The sequence below is a fragment of the Gekko japonicus genome, unplaced genomic scaffold (genome assembly GCF_001447785.1).
Source record: "Gekko japonicus isolate JY-2015 unplaced genomic scaffold, Gekko_japonicus_V1.1 scaffold822, whole genome shotgun sequence".
Taxonomy (NCBI): Eukaryota; Metazoa; Chordata; class Lepidosauria; order Squamata; family Gekkonidae; genus Gekko; species Gekko japonicus.
This window is the reverse complement of record NW_015159737.1, coordinates 739149-756775: the sequence shown is the minus strand read 5'-3', so window position 1 is coordinate 756775 and position 17627 is coordinate 739149. Positions and strand designations below refer to the sequence as shown.

Here is a 17627-nt window from a genome sequence, read left to right as displayed (position 1 = left end):
ACCAGAGAGAAGAACCTGAAGTGTCACTAATATAGCACAACTAAAAGGAAACACCCGTACAACTTGAAATGGTTTAGTAGTATGGAAAAATTGCCACCCATTCCTTACCCTGTTTTAAAAAATCTGTAACACAGTAAAGCTGTGGATGTGATGGGAGAAAAGAGCCAGCATGATACAGTGTTAGGTGTGACCCAGGGACATCAAGGTTTAGATATAACCTTCAGCAGAAAATTCACTAGAAAGACCCTGGGCAAGCTGAGCCTACCTCACAGGGCTGTTGAGGACAAAACAAAAAAACCCCTCATGTGTCAATCCAAGTTGCTCCTTGAAAGGCGTGCAGGACACACGTGAAAAATGAAGCATGTTTACACTATTTAGCATGCGTGGCCCAGCAAAAAGCCAGATGTTGCTGTCCTATATTATGATAAGTTGTACAGTATGATAGGCATCTTCGACCAACCTTGTATTACCAATAGATTTTCCTAAATAATGGCATCTTCAGCAGTCCACATTCACACATATCCCTGAGGTGTTTATGTCTTTTCCTCATTCTCCGCACCGAAGTAATAACAGCAGCAATTAATTCCTACTCACCACACCAAAGCTGAAAATGTCTACTTTAGGGCTTATTTCTCCACGCAAAGCTTCTGGTGCCATATATGCAGCTGTCCCTACTATTCTGTCTGTTACGATTGTACGTGTGAACCTTACTGATGCCCTTGCAAGTCCGAAGTCAGAAAGTTTGGGTACCAGCTCCTTGGTCAGTAAGATATTGGCACTGGGGGAAAAAAACCAAAGAAACCTAGAATATACTCGCTGCAGAACAGCCAATTCACTAACCAGTCCAAAAAGAAGCAGCAACATTTTTTCCCCTTAACTGACTGGAGCTGAAGTTATTTTAAACACTAAGACAGGTATCTGATGAAGGGAGCTTTGACTCTTGAAATCTTATACCACCAAAAATCTTGGTCTCTAAGGCGCTAATGGACTAGAGTCTAGCTGTTCTACTGCAAACTAACACAGCCACCCTCTGTAATTCAGACATATTTGTAACTGATGAAAACGAGGACAGTTCTTCAGTTCTCAGAAATGGACTTTTCCCTGTAACTCTGTTTTTCATGGAATTTTCCCACTCTTTACCCCCCCCCCTCCAACTTCTATCACAATGTTCTTCACTCATTAGATTTGGGAGAAACACAGAACACATCACTATGACAGCAGGAAAAAAATCATGGTTTTTTTTTAAAAAAATGGGGAGGGGGATAAAAGAGATATTTAAGAAACACAAGTGAAACAAAGTTGGGGAAACCTGTCCTTAAACTGTTAAGTTTTATAGGCATTACCTTTTAACATCTCTGTGAATGTGGTTATTTTCATGTAAATAGCAAATGCCACTGGCTGTGCCTTGAGCAATGCTACACCTCGTTCTCCAAGGAATCGGGCCTGTATCATCCTTATAAACAGGAGAGAATAAATGTCAGTATTTCCATTCTACTTATTCATTTTTCCCCCTCTAAGGCTGCTTACAATACATATTAAAATCTATAAATAAATTCAGCATAGAGAAGTAACAGCAAACAAACAAACAATAGCAGTCCTAAAGTAGGCTTAGGAAACAAGAACCAATATTTGTGCTCTACAGCTTCATATGTGCTCCAGTGTGTACACTACTCCTATCCATGAAGGCTATTCATTTCACTTTAACAGAGGGTAACTCCATGTGCAGAGTTGTGCCCCACCTCCTAAAAGGGGCATCCCTGCAGGTCTTTGTGCTGAGATCCTAAACAGACTAGTAATCCCCAATATAGCATCCACTGATGTGGGGCCCAATTCTCTATAACACCTCTTCCCCCAAAATAAACAGGCAATCCTGCATTTCCTCCATTTTACTGAAGTAAGAAATACTTCGGGAGACCCCGGGAAGGGTCTCTTTGTCTCCAGAGACCATCTGTTCAGAAATAGCTGCCACAGTCACAGGAAGATGATTGACTGAGGATCTCCCAACCTTTGACATTGGCCCCCAGGGCTGCCATTTTGTGGTGATGCGCATTGCCCCTTCTTAAATCTCCATAAGTGCCCAGATTCAACAACGAATCCCCTGTTCTACACTTACAAGACAAAATTGGTCGAGTTTTTTTTCTTGAAAAGATCTGTCTGTTATCTATGTAGTAACTAAGCATTTAACTTACCAGACAAGCTAGTCTGTCAAGTAGTGACCCATTCGGCATATAATCATAAACGAGACAAGGCTGATCCAAGTCGCTTGAAAAACCAATCAATTCTACTAGGTTTTCATGCTGACATCTGACAGATATAGAAGAATTTATTAGACCTGGGATTCCATATTTCTCAGTATTTTATATATTAACAAAATCAGGGCAGTAAAAAATGTCTGAAGAATTAAATCACAATATTGACCAGCAGTATTTACAGGAATTGTGTCCCATCGATCGGGAACTTCCCTCTCATTAAGAACTGAGTAAGCCATAGCACACAAAATTCATAAGCGCATACAGGGACAGGATTCCTTATAAATCATTAAACTGGGATCCGAAGAAAACTATGTATAAATACATAAATGGAAGACTACTGATATTTATTCTGACAAACTGTTGAAACGTTTAAGGATGCGACTCAGCCTTTTATATCAAAGTTGCATTGGAATCAGCTGGCCTTGCCATTTAGGAAGTAAATACAGAATTCAGTATAGAAATGACTTGGGGAGGGGAGCTAGTACACCTGACAGCAAGTAGAGTATTAAAAAACAATACATATTTTTTCAGAATCTACAGATTAGCAGCACAATCCCCTGAACAGTATTGCATGGAATCTAGTGATGATCAAGACATTACTGTTACTATTCCTAATTCTAACTAGGGCATTAGAGATGATGATACTTTATCCCAACTGGGATTCACGGGATCCTCACATCCAAGGTTTGATTTCAATAGTCTACCATTGAATTTCAGTGGAACTTCAAGAAGCAAAACCCAAGGAGAGAACGCTTCTCTGTGTGCCCCCAAAGACACTAGGGGGCAATAGAACCCTTTCAAAACTAGCCTTTTCTATGTTGAAAGCATATTTTGAAAAGGTTTTGGCAAACAAGAAAGCTATTTTTAAAGGGCTTATCTGATTTGTTTTGAACAGCAACAGAGGGGTATGCTTCTTTGGGGATCCCATTGAGTTGTCACTGGCCATTGTGGAGGCTGCTATGCAACCACAACAATATAGCTGAGCCTTCCAAGCCTTCATTTCGGTAAAGCTAAACCACGGTGGGAAGCAGGGGTGGACCTGAAGGACAAAGCAGTCCTGGAAAATGCCTCATCCCCTGATGAAGAAGGACTTGCCGGGGACAGGCCCAGTACAACCACCATTAAACTCAGCCAGGCTTTTCCCAGAGAGAGGAGGAAGGAACACTGAAGACGGGAGCAGATGAAAGTACACTGCCTGGTGAGTGGAAATGACAGGAGGAAGCTGGAGAAAGGGAGAGGTTATGGGAGCTGCAAAAGAAGGGAAACGGTGTGGGAGGAGATACGGGGGGAAATAAGATGCACCTGCAAGTTCTTACAGGTCCCCCACCTCGGTTTCTAATATGCATACTGTAGTTTCATAAAATTGAGTGAGGGGGAAACAATCAGGATTCTGTACAGATTTTTACAAGTTTCAAGCTAAAATTTCTACTGCAATTTAAAAACCAACACAAATCACTTTACATTAAGCATATCCTTCTGCCACCCCACCCCCACCAAAAGCTCACTACTTACTTTGCCATAATCTTTATTTCTTGCTCAAACTGCTGCTTCAGGTCTTGAAGGCTTATATCAGCCACCTACACAGGAAATTTAAAAAAAAATTAACTGTAGACTCAGAAGTTAAGGATCTATGGTAAGTGAGAAGACAGACCAATTCCAGACCAGTGCCCATGACATGAAGACATCATACACAAATAATGTTGTTCCCTGATCCAGTCCCTCCTGGGGGAAGGGGGGTGCTTTATAAATTGCACAGAAAGATTCTTCTGCATACATGTCTTTCAGGACCATATTGAGGAAAGCTGGACTGTGAAATGCTGAATTCTAAACAATTCTTTGAAGAGCAGGGGCCAAACCTTGAAACCCCAACTGCAAAGGAGTCGATTAAATAGAGGGTTCAAATGACCCACGATTATACCATCCTCCTAACAATAAGAGAAAGCATATGGCTTTGTCCACTAGCACATGCTTGAAAATTTCTGACCCCACAACACACACACAGTATTCTCTTTCCTACTCTGAAGGAGCTACCCTCCTTTGCTGTTTGGGAATTGGAAAAGGCCCACACAAAAACTGGCATTTGGGAACTGGAAATATTTTACAAACCCTGCGGGTATCTTTGTCTGTCCCAAAAGCTGCATTTGAGAAACTTATTCTGGATTAGGGTGGGCTACATTCTTCTGTTGGATTGGCTTTGGTTGGATATGGAGTACAGTGCATTGGGCTAATCCCTGTATGATTTTCATACCCCCTTCCATGACTTCATTTCTACAGTTCTCTGAGTGAGATACAAAGTACTATATAAAAGCAATGTACAGAATACATAAATTGAGACATTAAATTGCTGACAACCTACAGTAGAAAGTTTTTTCACTGCCACAGTTCTGCCATTAATGCATCCTTTGTATACAACTCCAAAGCCGCCTTCGCCCAGCTTGTTACCACCAGCCGATACCACTCGATCATCAAAATTATTTGTAACACTTTGCAGCTCATGAAACAAAAAACTCTTTAACCCTGAAACGAAATAGGAACTTTTTCACGTGGCATGAGTGGAAGTGTTCATCTTCTTTTAATTATCTATAAAATTATTTTGAATGAAAACATAGCAATCCACTTCCAAGAATTCAGTCCCAGCACCATAAATCCCAGCCATGATTAATAGCTTTAGGGATTTGTCTTCAACAGATGGCTGTAAAGATGGGTGAGCTGGGGGACCCACCCTGGATTCCAGCTCAAACAAACTTGATTAAAAAAAAACAACACCAGAAACCATGGGGTTCTAGGCACACCCCTGAAATCCTTCTCACCTTCCTCTTGTTGTTGGGGTGGAAAGATGAGATAGCTGAGATGGGCAAAAATACCTGCAGTGTCCCCCAAAATTCATTCCAGGAATTTCCCGGGGGGGGGGCTGGGCCAGAAGCATTGCTTTGCTAGGAGCAAGGGTGACTCCCTGGGGAGGCGGAGCACCTTCCTGAAAATTTCGGCGGGGGCTGACGCCCCACCACCCCCACGAAGATTACGCCTATGCCCAGAACTCTTGATAATTAATTAGAATTCCAAGAATGCAGGCTTCCGGTCGAGCTAAGATGGAGGACTAACGCACTTCACGATCGTGTGAAGTGAGCGACAGCTGCTTTTGACAGTTTGGGCAGTTTCTAGCCCAACGCATCGCTCCCCAGGGGGGGGGGGGGGGACAAGCAGGCAGCCAAGCCTAAGAGGGAGTGTGAGGTTGGCGTGATTTAGCTTCGGAAGAAGCTGAAACAGGCTTTGATCTCCTCCCACGAAGAAGGCAAATGCCAAGCAACTCTCCAGCAGCTGATCGAGCCGGATTACCGGCATAAATCCTTCAACAGCCGACCTCTTGATGAAGGGGCAACAACAGTGAGTGAAAAGAAGCAATGCGAAACCCGTTCTGATCGCGCTAGATAACAATAAACGTACCGCTTACCTGAACTAAGATAAGATGCAATTTGAAACAAGCGGTTGAGCGGATATAGAATAAACATTCCCAGAAACTTGATTCCGGAAAAGAAAATAGTTGATTGAAGGCTACAAAACTGCAAAAAACTATATTGTTTAACATTCCTGTGGTAAGGATCGAGATGTGCGCGCAGCTGAGAAATCGAAACTGACGAAATACATCGCGGGAAGAATAGGTCGGTGTAACCACAAAAGAGTGCCGAGTGGGTTGAAGAGGAAGAGGAAACCCTGGACGGGCTGTAATTAACAGGAAGTAACTCGGACTCTATAAGGCGCAGGACCGGATGTGAGTACATGCGAGCAGACGGGACCTGCAGAAATGGCAAACTGACCTACTCTATACCGGATTACCATAGAGAAGTTGCGCCCGACATTTTGAGGAGGACTTCAATTTAATTTGCTGTTTAAACGTTTATCAGAGGGTCTGTAAAAGCGAAAACAGATGGAACTGGCTGACCTGCAGGTTATCTTCTAGAAGAGACTGTTTGTCTGTGAATTTGAGCACTGCAGTGAAAATCGCCAAAACGGAGACCAGAAGGGGAAAGAAAAGAGCTGACTCAGACCCTGACATTAAACCAGTTGTGAGATCAAGGACAAGCTCTACATCAACCCCCAAAATGTCAAAAGAGAGGGAGAAGGAGAGGAAAGAGATGCAGACTGCCATGGAAGCGATGGAGAAAAGGATGATGGATGCGATACAAGCCATGGGGGAGCAGATTGAAAAAAGAATGGGAGCTCAGATTGTTAAACAACTGGAAGAACAGATGGAAAAACAACTGGAGGCACAAATGGCAAAGCAAACTCAGATCCATTTGAAACAACTTGAGGAAGTCCAAGAGAAAAACATAACAGCAATAAAGGAATTGGTTACTTCAGAAATAACTTCAATCAAGCAAGAGATAGAAGGAGTCAAAAAAGAAATACAGGATAATGCAACCAAAACTACAGAAACGGAAGAGAAGATGCAACAAATGGAGGAGAAACAGGATTCTTTGACTCAACAACTTAGAAGATCTGAAACAATGATGGAGTTCAGAAGGATGCAAACTCATCTGAGATTTAGAGGTATCAAAGAGAAAGAAAATGAAAATATAAGAGAGGAGATGATGAAGGCGATAACTCTATTCTTGGGCGAAGATGAAGGATCAATGGAATCAGACTTTGATTTAATTTATAGAGTGAACTCCAGAATTGCGGAAAAGAAAAATTTACCACGAGATGTAATTGTACAATTTGTGACAAGAACAACAACAGAAGACATCTTTAAGAAACAATTCACCGTCCCGTTTGAAATGGAAGGAAACAAAATTATGGTCATGAGAGAGCTCCCAAGAGCAATACTTCAGGACAGAAAAAGGTATAAACCTTTGGCTGACAAACTGAAGGCGTTGAACATCAGATATAGATGGGAAATTCCGCAAGGTTTATCCTTCACATACAAAGGAGGGAGGATTCTGATCAGATCGGTGACGGATTTTTACAAATTCAAAGCGGACAATTTAGATGACTTTGGAGAACTTTAAATTAAAACGCATAATGGATTACAAATTGTTGTCATGGAATGTGAATGGATTAAATTCACCAAACAAGAGGAAAAGAATCAATTATTGGATACAAAAACAAAATTGTAATGTGATATGCTTGCAAGAAACTCATATCAGAAAACAAGATGTTAAATATTTAAAAAATGTTAAATTAGGATTGGAATTTTGTTCTTCGGCCCTAAACAAGAAGAAAGGAGTGGTGACATATGTGAAAAATCACTTGCAACCTAAAGAAATTTTTAACGACTTGGAAGGGAGATATGTGGGTGTGGAAGTTATGATCCAACAAAAAAAGACACTGGTGATCAATTTATATGCACCCAATGGAGCAAAGGAGAAATTTTTTAAGGACTTAAATGAGCACCTACAAAAACAAACTTATGACCAAGTCATTATGGCTGGAGACTTTAATGGAACTATAGACCGCTTGGACAGAAAACCACAAAAAGGCAACGAAAATAGTGGAAAATTGCCAAGGAACTTTTTTGAAATAGTCAAACAGGAAAAATTAGAAGATGTTTGGCGGAAATGGAACCCGACACAGAAAGACTTTACATTTTATTCCAATAGACATTGTTCTTTTTCCAGAATTGATATGATTTGGATGTCAGAAGAATTGTCAATGAAAACACATAAAATTGAAATTTTGCCCAGATGTAATTCAGACCACAACCCTGTTGTGTGGAGCTCTATAGAAAGGAACAAATCCTTCCTTTGGAGAATAAATGAAGATTTGTTGGATAAAAAAGCTGTAGTAGAATTGCTAAAGGAAGAAACAAAACAATTTTTTAAAGAAAATTTAAACAAAGAGACCCCGATACAGGTTGTGTGGGATGCCTACAAAGCCGTGATGAGAGGAATCCTCATCTCGCAAAATGTGAAGCAAAAAAAGGAAAAATTTCAAAAACAAGCAGAAGTGTTGGAAAAAATAGCCCAAAAAGAAAAAGAATTAAAAAAGAAACCTGGGAAAAAGAAAATCATCAAAGAATTGCAGTTGCTAAGAGAGCAACTGAATGAAACTTTGAACCATGAACTCTATTGGAATTTAAAGAAGTTACAGCAAAAATCTTTCGAAGGGGCAAATAGACCGGGAAAATATTTAGCTTGGCAACTTAAAACTAGAAAAGAAAGAAGAATGATAACCAAAATTATAGAAGATGGAAAGGAATTCGTTGACCCTAATGGTATAAAGAGAAGTTTCTTCAAGTATTATGCCAAATTATTCCAAGCAACTAGAACTGATCTTGAGAAGATTAGAACATATCTGGAAGAAAGTCCACTATCTAAAATAAGCAGTGAATTTAAGGATTTATTAAATGGTCGAATTCAAAAAGAAGAAGTGACGAAGGCGATTGAAGAATCGAAGTTGGGAAAGGCGCCAGGGCCGGACGGATTTACAGCAAAGTTTTATAAAAAAATGAAAGAGGAAATTCTTCCGGCCATGGAAGCTTTATCCAACGAAATAAGAGAGAACAAAAAGGTGCCAGATTCATGGAAAGAGGCAATTATTTCACTGATACCAAAGGAAGGACAAGATCTAACAAATGTGAAGAACTACAGGCCAATCTCTCTTCTAAACAATGACTACAAAATCTTTGCAAAAATTATTGCAGAAAGGGTGAAAAACTATTTACAAACAGTGATTTCGGAAGACCAAGCTGGTTTTTTACCAAAAAGACAGATTCGTGATAATGTAAGAATAGTAATGGATGCAATTGAATATTATGAGAAGCACCCAGAAAAAGAAGTAGCTTTATTATTTGTTGATGCAGAAAAGGCATTTGACAATCTTAACTGGAATTTTATGCTACAAATGATGGAAAAAATAGAAACGGGACAACAATTTAGAAACTGTATTGAAGCTATCTATTTTGAACAAACTGCAAAATTGAATGTGAATAAGGAAGTGACAGATAACTTCAAGGTACAAAAAGGTACAAGACAGGGTTGTCCTTTGTCACCGCTATTATTCATATGGGTACTGGAAGTATTGTTACAAAAAATACAGCAAGACCAAGAGATAAAGGGATTGACACATAAAGGATTTAAATACAAGTATCGAGCATTTGCAGACGATGTTATGTTTATTGTGGAAAACCCGATTGAAGAGTTACCATTACTATTCCAAAAGATAAAAGATTTTGGAGAATTGGCTGGATTCTATGTGAACAAAAATAAAACGAAGCTTATTTGTAAGAACATGACGAAACAAAAACAAGTGGAACTACAAGACCTGGTACAATGTGAAGTAGTAAAAAAACCGAAATATTTAGGCATTGAGTTAACGGCGAGAAATATAGACTTATACAAGAATAACTATGAAAAATTATGGACCAAGTTAACTCAAGACTTTAAGAAATGGGATAAAATGAACTTTTGGGAGAGTGGAGGGGGAAAAATATCTCTAAAATGTATAAAGTGTTGTTAAAATGGTTTACTGAAGATGAAACTGTGAAAGAGCAAATGATAAAATGGGCAATAAATATGAATAAGGAAGTGTCTATTGAAACTTGGGAATATTTGTGGAAAAATTCTATTAAGATATCGCCTTGTACCAATGTCAAAGAGAATTGTTATAAAATGATGTATAGGTGGTACATGACTCCGAAGAAAATTGCAAATATGAACCAGACTATGTCAAATAAATGTTGGAAATGTAAGACCCATGAGGGCTCATTTTACCATATGTGGTGGACTTGTGAGAAAGCTGTAGACTTTTGGACAAAAGTCCACAGGGAAATACAAAAAATATTGAAATGCTCTTTCAAAAAAGCACCAGAAATTCTGCTTTTGGGACTGAAAATGGAAGAAGTCAATACGACTAAAAAGACTTTACTCTGGTATTTAATAACAACAGCGAGAATGATATATGCACAATTTTGGAAAACAGAGAAAATACCAGAGATAGAAGACTGGATACAAAAAGTTCTGTTCATGGCTGAAATGGATAAAATTACAAAAAAACTGAACAACGATGAAGACGACGTTTTTTTTCAAGAATGGAGTGACTTTAAAATATATCTGGAAAAGAACTGGGATGTGAAACAAAACTTAATATGTTTAGATCAATATTAAGTCAAATGAAGTTATCTTGAGATTGTAATGATAAGAAAAATGATATAATTGATGTAAAGTAATGTGAAATGGGGGGGAAGCATTGCGGGAAGCCACGGAAGGGAGGGGAGGAGATGGGAATGGGGTAAACAATGGAAAAATGAAATGGTTTAATTTAAATGTTGTATTCCTATGGAAAAAATAAAATTTTGTTTACCAAGAATTCCAAGAATGCATTGGGGTGGAAAGAAAAAAGGGGGGAGAGACACCTCAAGTATTTTCTCTCCTTTCAATTATCTTCATCGCTACCTCATCACTACCTCATTGTTCAACAGAGCAGATAAACTGGGATGGGGTGGAAAGGGGATAGAGAATGCATCTTTGGCTCAGATTATCTGTTCAAGCTATGGGGACCTTGCATCTGTGAGGCTGGCCTAGTTTTAAATCTGAGCTTCCCAAGCTGCTGAAGCTAAAGGTGTAAAAACTTGGTTAGCATTTTCTCCAATGATGATTAAAAGAAAGCAAAATGCAACTGTCAGCTACTCTGTATTAGTACACTGATCACTCAATCAACTAGTAAAAATATGGATATTTTAATATTAACGGTCCAAACAAGCAATGAAGAAAAACTGATTAAAACTCAAGAAGTCCCATAAATATTGTCCCAAAGTCCCACTCCTTCGACTTGCTTCTCCTGTCTTCTAGTGGCCTTGCCCCCCCTGCTGCTTTGTTCCACTTCCCCCACCACCCTTCCTGAGCAATTGTTCTCCCTTTTCGCCCCCCATTGCTTCACTTTCTTCCTTTGCCCTCCCCCATCCCATTGTTAGTTCTTCTCTCCCTTCTCTTCATTTTCCTCCCCCTGCTGCTGTGTCCTCCTCAGCTTACCCAGCTATGTCACCTCTCTCACCCTCCCCACTGCCATTCCTGCCTGCCCCTTTGCTTGCTTGCCAGCCCACCCACACGTCAGCCCACTCACCCTCCAGCTAGCTCACCTGCAACACTGCTGCCACAGCCTCCCTCCCTCCCTCCCTCCCTGCCGCCTCCCCCCCCCCCCATCACCAGCACCTTCCGGCCTCTCTCCCTTATATTGACTGTTTGTTAAATGACCCTCAAAATAGTGTTGCAAGGTCTCATTTTCCTCCCAGTATGTTCATGTTTCCCCACTTTTCATTTTAGTTCTAAAAATTCCTTGTTTGGGATTTTTGTGCCAGTCTGGGGGGGGGGGAGACCCAGGTTTGTACAAATGTCTTCCCAATCTGTTCTTGATCCCAGCATGTCAGTTTTTCAACCCATACCTTAATGTCCAGGTTCAGCATTAAATATATGATGGGAAGTACCACCTTCCTACCTGAGTCACTCAAATGCAAGGTGTTCTCTTCCACCATTAAGCTACAAGAAGCCACAGTGAGGTGCCCATTATCTGGAGTCGAGAGTGGCGATACTGATGTCATTTGCTTTTTCTTTAAAGGAATTTCTCCGTCATATTTTGGCACAGCTTCTTGTACAGGGAATGTTACTGTAGCATCGTCTGTCACTCTTACAGAGTCTGTTAATGAAATAAAAAGCAATCCCACAGAGTTTCTGGTTGGAAATATTGTGCAACATGCATAACCCATAACAGCACATAAAATATATGGAATACATCATGCTGGATTTATCTTCACAATCTAATGGTGCAATTCATCAATGTGGCCCATCCCTGTGAATCAGAAAGTACTCAAAATATGCATCTTGCCAAAATTGTATGATATCTGGCTGGTAAGGAGAATTTACAACAGCACAGAAGCTCAACCATGGTGGCATCTCACCAGATAAAAGCATAAGAGCCCTGCTGGCTCAGACTGAAAGTTCATCTAGTCCCAGTATCCCTGTTTCCAATAACAGCCAGGCAGATGCTTCCCTGTTTGTTCCCAGCATAAGTACATAAGAGCTCTGCTCCCCTAGACAAGTGGTCCATCTGGTCTGGCAACCTGTCTCACACACCAGTTGACCAATTACTCCAGAGGGTCAGCAAACAGAGCATACAGGCAAAGACGTTCTCCTGATATTGCCTCCTGGCACTGATATTCAGAGGTTTACTGCTTCTGAATGGGGAGGCTCCTTATTATCACCATGGCTAGTAGCCACTGATAGACCTATTCTCCACAAATCTGTCTATTCTGATTTAAAGCCAACTCTGCCTATGGTCATCATTACATCCTCTGGCAGCAAATTCCACATTTTAATAATTTAATCTGTGAAGAAGTATTTTCTTTGTTCATTCTGAATCTACTGTCCAACTGGCATTCTGATGTTTTGACATATATTGCATTGGAACATGGAACAGACAACATGATAAATAATATACAGTCCCCTGTATGTGCTGTCTGTTCAGGTAAAGCAGCCCGTAATTGCCTTGATGACTTGACAGTGAAAATGCAGACATGGCAGGAGAATTCTAGGGGAACTTGGTGCTTCAGGCCAAGAAGGACATATTGGACCTAGCATGAAGCTAGGTGGGATTGCTAATTCTGAAGAAGACAGAGTCAGGATTCAAAATGATCTAGATAGGCTGGAACAGTGGGCTGAGACAAATAAAATGAATTTCTATAGAGATAAATGCAAAGTCCTACACTTAGGTACAAAAAATCAAAGGCACAGATATAGAATGGGAGGGACTTGGCTTGACAGCAGCACATGTGAAAGGGATCTAGGTGTTCTGGTTGATCACAAGCTAAACATGAGCCTGCAGTGCGATGTGGCTGTGAAGAAAGCTAACACAATCTTAGGATGCATTAACAGAACCACTGTGTCCAGATCAAGGGAGGTGGTAGTTCCGCTCTATTCTGCTATGGATCAGGCCTCTTTTTTTAGGAAGGATGTTGACAAGCTCGACCGTGTCCAGAAGAGGGCAACCAGGATGGTGAGAGGGTTGGAATCCAAGTTTTATGAGGAAAGGCTGAAAGAGTTGGGTATGTTTAGCCTGGGAAAGAGAAGGCTTAGAGGGGACATGATTGCAGTTTTCAAGTATTTGAAGGGCTGTCATGTAGAAAATGGAGCAGATCTATTCTCTCTTGCTCCGGATTGCAAGACTAGATCTAATGGGTGGAAATTACAAGGGAGTCGTTACCGGCTAAATATCAGGAGAAACTTCCTAACTGTAAGAGTGGTTGAGCAGTGGAATGGTCTGCCTCGGGAGGTGGTGGATGCTCCTTCGCTGGACGTTTTCAAGTGGAGGCTGGACAACTATCTTTCAGGTATGTTGTAGGTATGTAGGGCTATCTTTCAGCTATGCTCCTGCAGAGTGCAGGGGGTTGGACTAGATGACCTTCCAACTCTAACATTCTATGATTCTATGGACTTGTCAGTGCTTTCTGGGCTCAGCAGCAGAGCATCTGTTTTGCATACAGAAGGTCCCAGGTCCAAGCCCTCCAGTAAAAAGGATCAGGGTTTAGCTGATGTGACAGATTTCAAGCTGAGACCCTGGAGAGCTGCTGCCAGTCAAAGTAGGGTCTGCCTTCCTTGGAGATTCTCTAGTGTTAAGGCTGCACTGTCAAGTTCTATTGTTGCTTATCATATTTTTGTCAAACACTATGAGATTTTCAGGTGGCCCTGCAGATTTCTCTAGCACAAACTCAACTTGAGCCATGACTGCACCTTACCCATTGAATTACATCATAGCATCCCCCGATCTTTTATTTAATGTAAATACAAAAATAAAGCAAAAGTTTTACATGTGCTTAATTTATTCATCAGGTTTTTGTTTCTCAGGATTACTGTACAAAGACATTTAGAAATGTCCAAATTATTACAATAAAATACGTTCCATTTTCATACAAGCCATAGATACTGTTCAGATCAAGATTACCTGGAAGCAAAAGGCTGGCTGGAGTTAAGAACTGATTTCTGATCAGCAGGTCCACCAGATCACTAACTGTACAGTTTAGTGTCCCCCAGTCATAAAGCAACTCACAGGTGGGGCTCTTCCCCATTTGTTTTAATGCTTCGAATCTCCTAAGAAGCCCAAACAGATTTATAATCAGAGACAATGGAGAAAATCAGAAGCAGCATTTAATATTCTTCACCATGCTTAAAGGTTAAGGTTTTAAATAAAACTGAACTCTTCTTCTGGCTCTCATGACACATCCCTCTTTAGCAGTAAAAAATAATGTTTCCTCCAACAAAATGATACATGGTTTCCCAGTAACAGAGTCTTGGGGGGGGGGGGTTTAAGATGACCAAGACTGCAATCTCAAGAATGCTTCCCAGGAAGTAAGCCCTCCAAAACTCAGGAAGACACTTTTCCAAGCAAAGAGGCCTTAAGACTGAGACATGAGAGTCGCAACACTTTTATTTGCCCTGGCAAAGCAACTTGTTATCTAAGCATACCACCAACTCAAGAAGATAGGTAAAAGACTGGATCCTAAACAGGGCAAATGGGCTCATGCTCGAGGAAGGCAACTGAACAGCCTCCCCACCACTCACTGCAGTCTCCTTTGCCCCGCGGACTCAGACTCTCCTCACATCAGGAGAGGATAAACTGGCAAAAATCACCCTGCCCTGTTTGCAAACAGGGAGGCTGTTCTGTCAGAGGAGCTGCTGGACTGCCAGAAGAATGACTCTATAGGATCCAGGCCAAAGGCAAGTAGAGAAGCTATAAGGCAGAGGAGTCAAACTCATTTGTTACGAGGGCCGAATCTGACATAAGTCTCACTTTGTTGGGCCAGGTCATATGCCATGAAATGTTATAGCAGGTATAGGAAATATAAACTTTATAAAGGACACAGGCAAACCCAATTAATAATATTATTTTTTTACTCAAAAAGCAAACATGCTTAAAATTGTAACACTCTTACAGTATTTCCTTGAAGAATTTCCCTGATACCCACCCTCCCACTTCCACTCCCCATTACTCATTAGCACGGGAACAGGATACAGGAACAAAATGCACAGCCTCTGTCATCTGGCAATAAAGGTAATGACCAGTTGCTCACAGGCGGATAAGAGCCCTGGACCGTGGACCATATGTCTGACACCCCTGCTATAAGGTGTTAAAAGAAAGCAAGCAGAGAATTACAGCATACAAGAAGAAATAATTTAGTGTGAGAAAGTATCTTGCAAATACTGTACTTTCCTATGTGAATGGAAAGATAATTTTAAAAGTAAATGTGAAAAAGGTAAAGGACTGTCTTGAAAACTGAAGTGTTTAAGAAGGATTTCCCATTACACAGATCATATATTTTATGATTTTATGATCTGTGATTTTATGTTATCTTAATCTGTTCCTAAGTGATTGTTTAACGGTATTGACAGGGGTCATTTCCTGCAGGAGTGCACAGGAGCGGAGCTCCAGCAGTAAAGAGCCCAGGGGGTGGGCACATGCAACAAGCCCCACCCCCTGCTCCCAGCAGCCCTCAGTCAGAGCAAGAAGCAGCCAGGTAAGTTGCAGAGCTCCCCCTGGCCCCCCGGTCCAAAACAGTCCAGTGGCACCTTTAAGACGAAGTTTTATTCAGGTACAAGCTCTCCCTCCTTTGTGAGGACAGATCTGAATGTCCCCCCCCCCAATAGCTAGCAATCCAAAACAGTCCAGTGGAGCCTGAACAGTGGGTGTTGCCTTCTGACACACTTCCAGTGATGTCGGGGGTGTGGCATATGCAAATAAGTTGTGTTAATGAGTTATGATAATGAGCTCATGCACCTCTTTTTCTACAAAATGACCCCTGGGTATTGATATAAACCACCCCGACCCGGCTCGCGGGGAGGGCAGTATATACATCAAATAAATAAATAAATAGAAGAATAATGATGTAATTGCTTTCATAGTTTTAATACTAATGTAAAGCATTTTCATGTCATAAAACAGACTTATTAGCTCCCCAATCATTCAACTGGCATGCAGTGCTACCTGATGTGCATTTGGTTGTATCTGTCTGTACCAGATGGATTTCTTATGTCTGCTGCTAGTTTCTTCCATCCTTCCTGTGGATCAATGAAATCTGCCAGTTGCCTCAACGTGCTATAGCCAAGGCATCGCACATATGTTGAAGGAGTTATGTTGTTCATCTGTCCTACAAAATGTAAAAATAATCTGTTTTCAAGCAGTTCAAACACTTCTTTTGTCATTGGATTACCTTTATGTGTGACTTTCACAGGTCTCTAAAGGAGATGACAACAATTCATAATTCCGCTATGCTTGTGCATGTTTTGAATAAATATTTAGTAAAACAGTATGTACTTATTTACAGGGGCACTCATATTGCCCTTTAAAAGAAAAAAATACTGCTGGCTTCTATTCCCCATCATTTGGTTAATTTGTTTTTCACTAGAGCCTCTCTTTTCTCATTTAGAAAAGAATTGCTTCTCGCTCCCAATAGCAGTTGGATTGGAGTTACTAAAAAGAAATCATCCCCCTATACTGAACCATCTCACAACAAATACTTTTGAACCAGAATTCCTGGGTCATAGCACAAGCACAAACCAGAGTTGCCAAGGAGGCAGAACCAGCAGGCGGTACAAGGTTACATTTAGATGCCTAGAACACACGACTCTTCATTATTAATGGTTACATAATATGGCCAGAACACCAGTATTTAAAGAGTCCCAAAATTCAGCACACTGTTAGACAACTTTGAAAATAAAGCACCTGAGAGAAATACACCACTAACTGGTGAACATAATGAGAAAGCATTTTCCTCTTTTAGTACATAAACTGAGACATAAAGATTTTTTTAGGAAGTAGAAGCTATTCCTTCTCCACACACACACACCCAAAAAAACCCTTGGAAAAAGACACTTAACAAGACTTGGTTACTCCAGCCCAAATAACATCTGATCGTCCTACACCACTCCAAATAAGGATAGCTAAAGAATGGTGCATTTTCCTATATCTTTTCTGTTCACATTTATTAGCACCGTGGGTAGTCTAATCCGACTAAAGATGCGATCACACACAAGAAATAATCCACTTTCAATGCACTTTCAAATTGGATTTTGCCAGTTCACACAGTAAAAATCCAGTTGAAAAGTGGATTATTTAGTGTGTGTGATCGCAGCCTTGGTATCTGAGGGGTAGCCGCGTTAGTCTGCTACAACAAAATTTAGCAGGGTTCCAAGCGGCTTGACGCTAAAGACTAACAGAATCCATTTCAGTATCCAGTCTAGAGTTAGATGGATCTGACGAACTCTGTTCGGACTAATGAAAAAACTATGCTGGGTTTTGAACAAATTGCGCCAGTCTTTCAAGAACCACCGGACTTCCGCTTAATCCGGATTAGTGAGTGGTTGTGTAGCCAAACACTGGAGATTGCTTCAATTT

The 17627-nt window shown here is 40.7% G+C and overlaps 1 protein-coding gene across 1 annotated transcript in view; it reads right to left on the bottom strand.

Annotated features, from left to right (window-relative positions):
* IRAK4 (interleukin 1 receptor associated kinase 4) overlaps nucleotides 1-16375 on the bottom strand; it is a 20023-nt gene extending 3648 nt beyond the window's left edge. Inside the window, exons 1-8 of the mRNA XM_015429384.1 lie at nucleotides 16218-16375; nucleotides 14181-14326; nucleotides 11682-11879; nucleotides 4609-4769; nucleotides 3765-3829; nucleotides 2190-2304; nucleotides 1344-1453; nucleotides 595-778 (exon numbers count right to left, since the gene is read on the bottom strand). Coding sequence (XP_015284870.1) covers nucleotides 595-778; nucleotides 1344-1453; nucleotides 2190-2304; nucleotides 3765-3829; nucleotides 4609-4769; nucleotides 11682-11879; nucleotides 14181-14326; nucleotides 16218-16375 — 1137 coding nt within the window. The remainder of the gene's footprint in view (nucleotides 1-594; nucleotides 779-1343; nucleotides 1454-2189; nucleotides 2305-3764; nucleotides 3830-4608; nucleotides 4770-11681; nucleotides 11880-14180; nucleotides 14327-16217) is intronic.
* Nucleotides 16376-17627: the final 1252 nt, after the last annotated feature.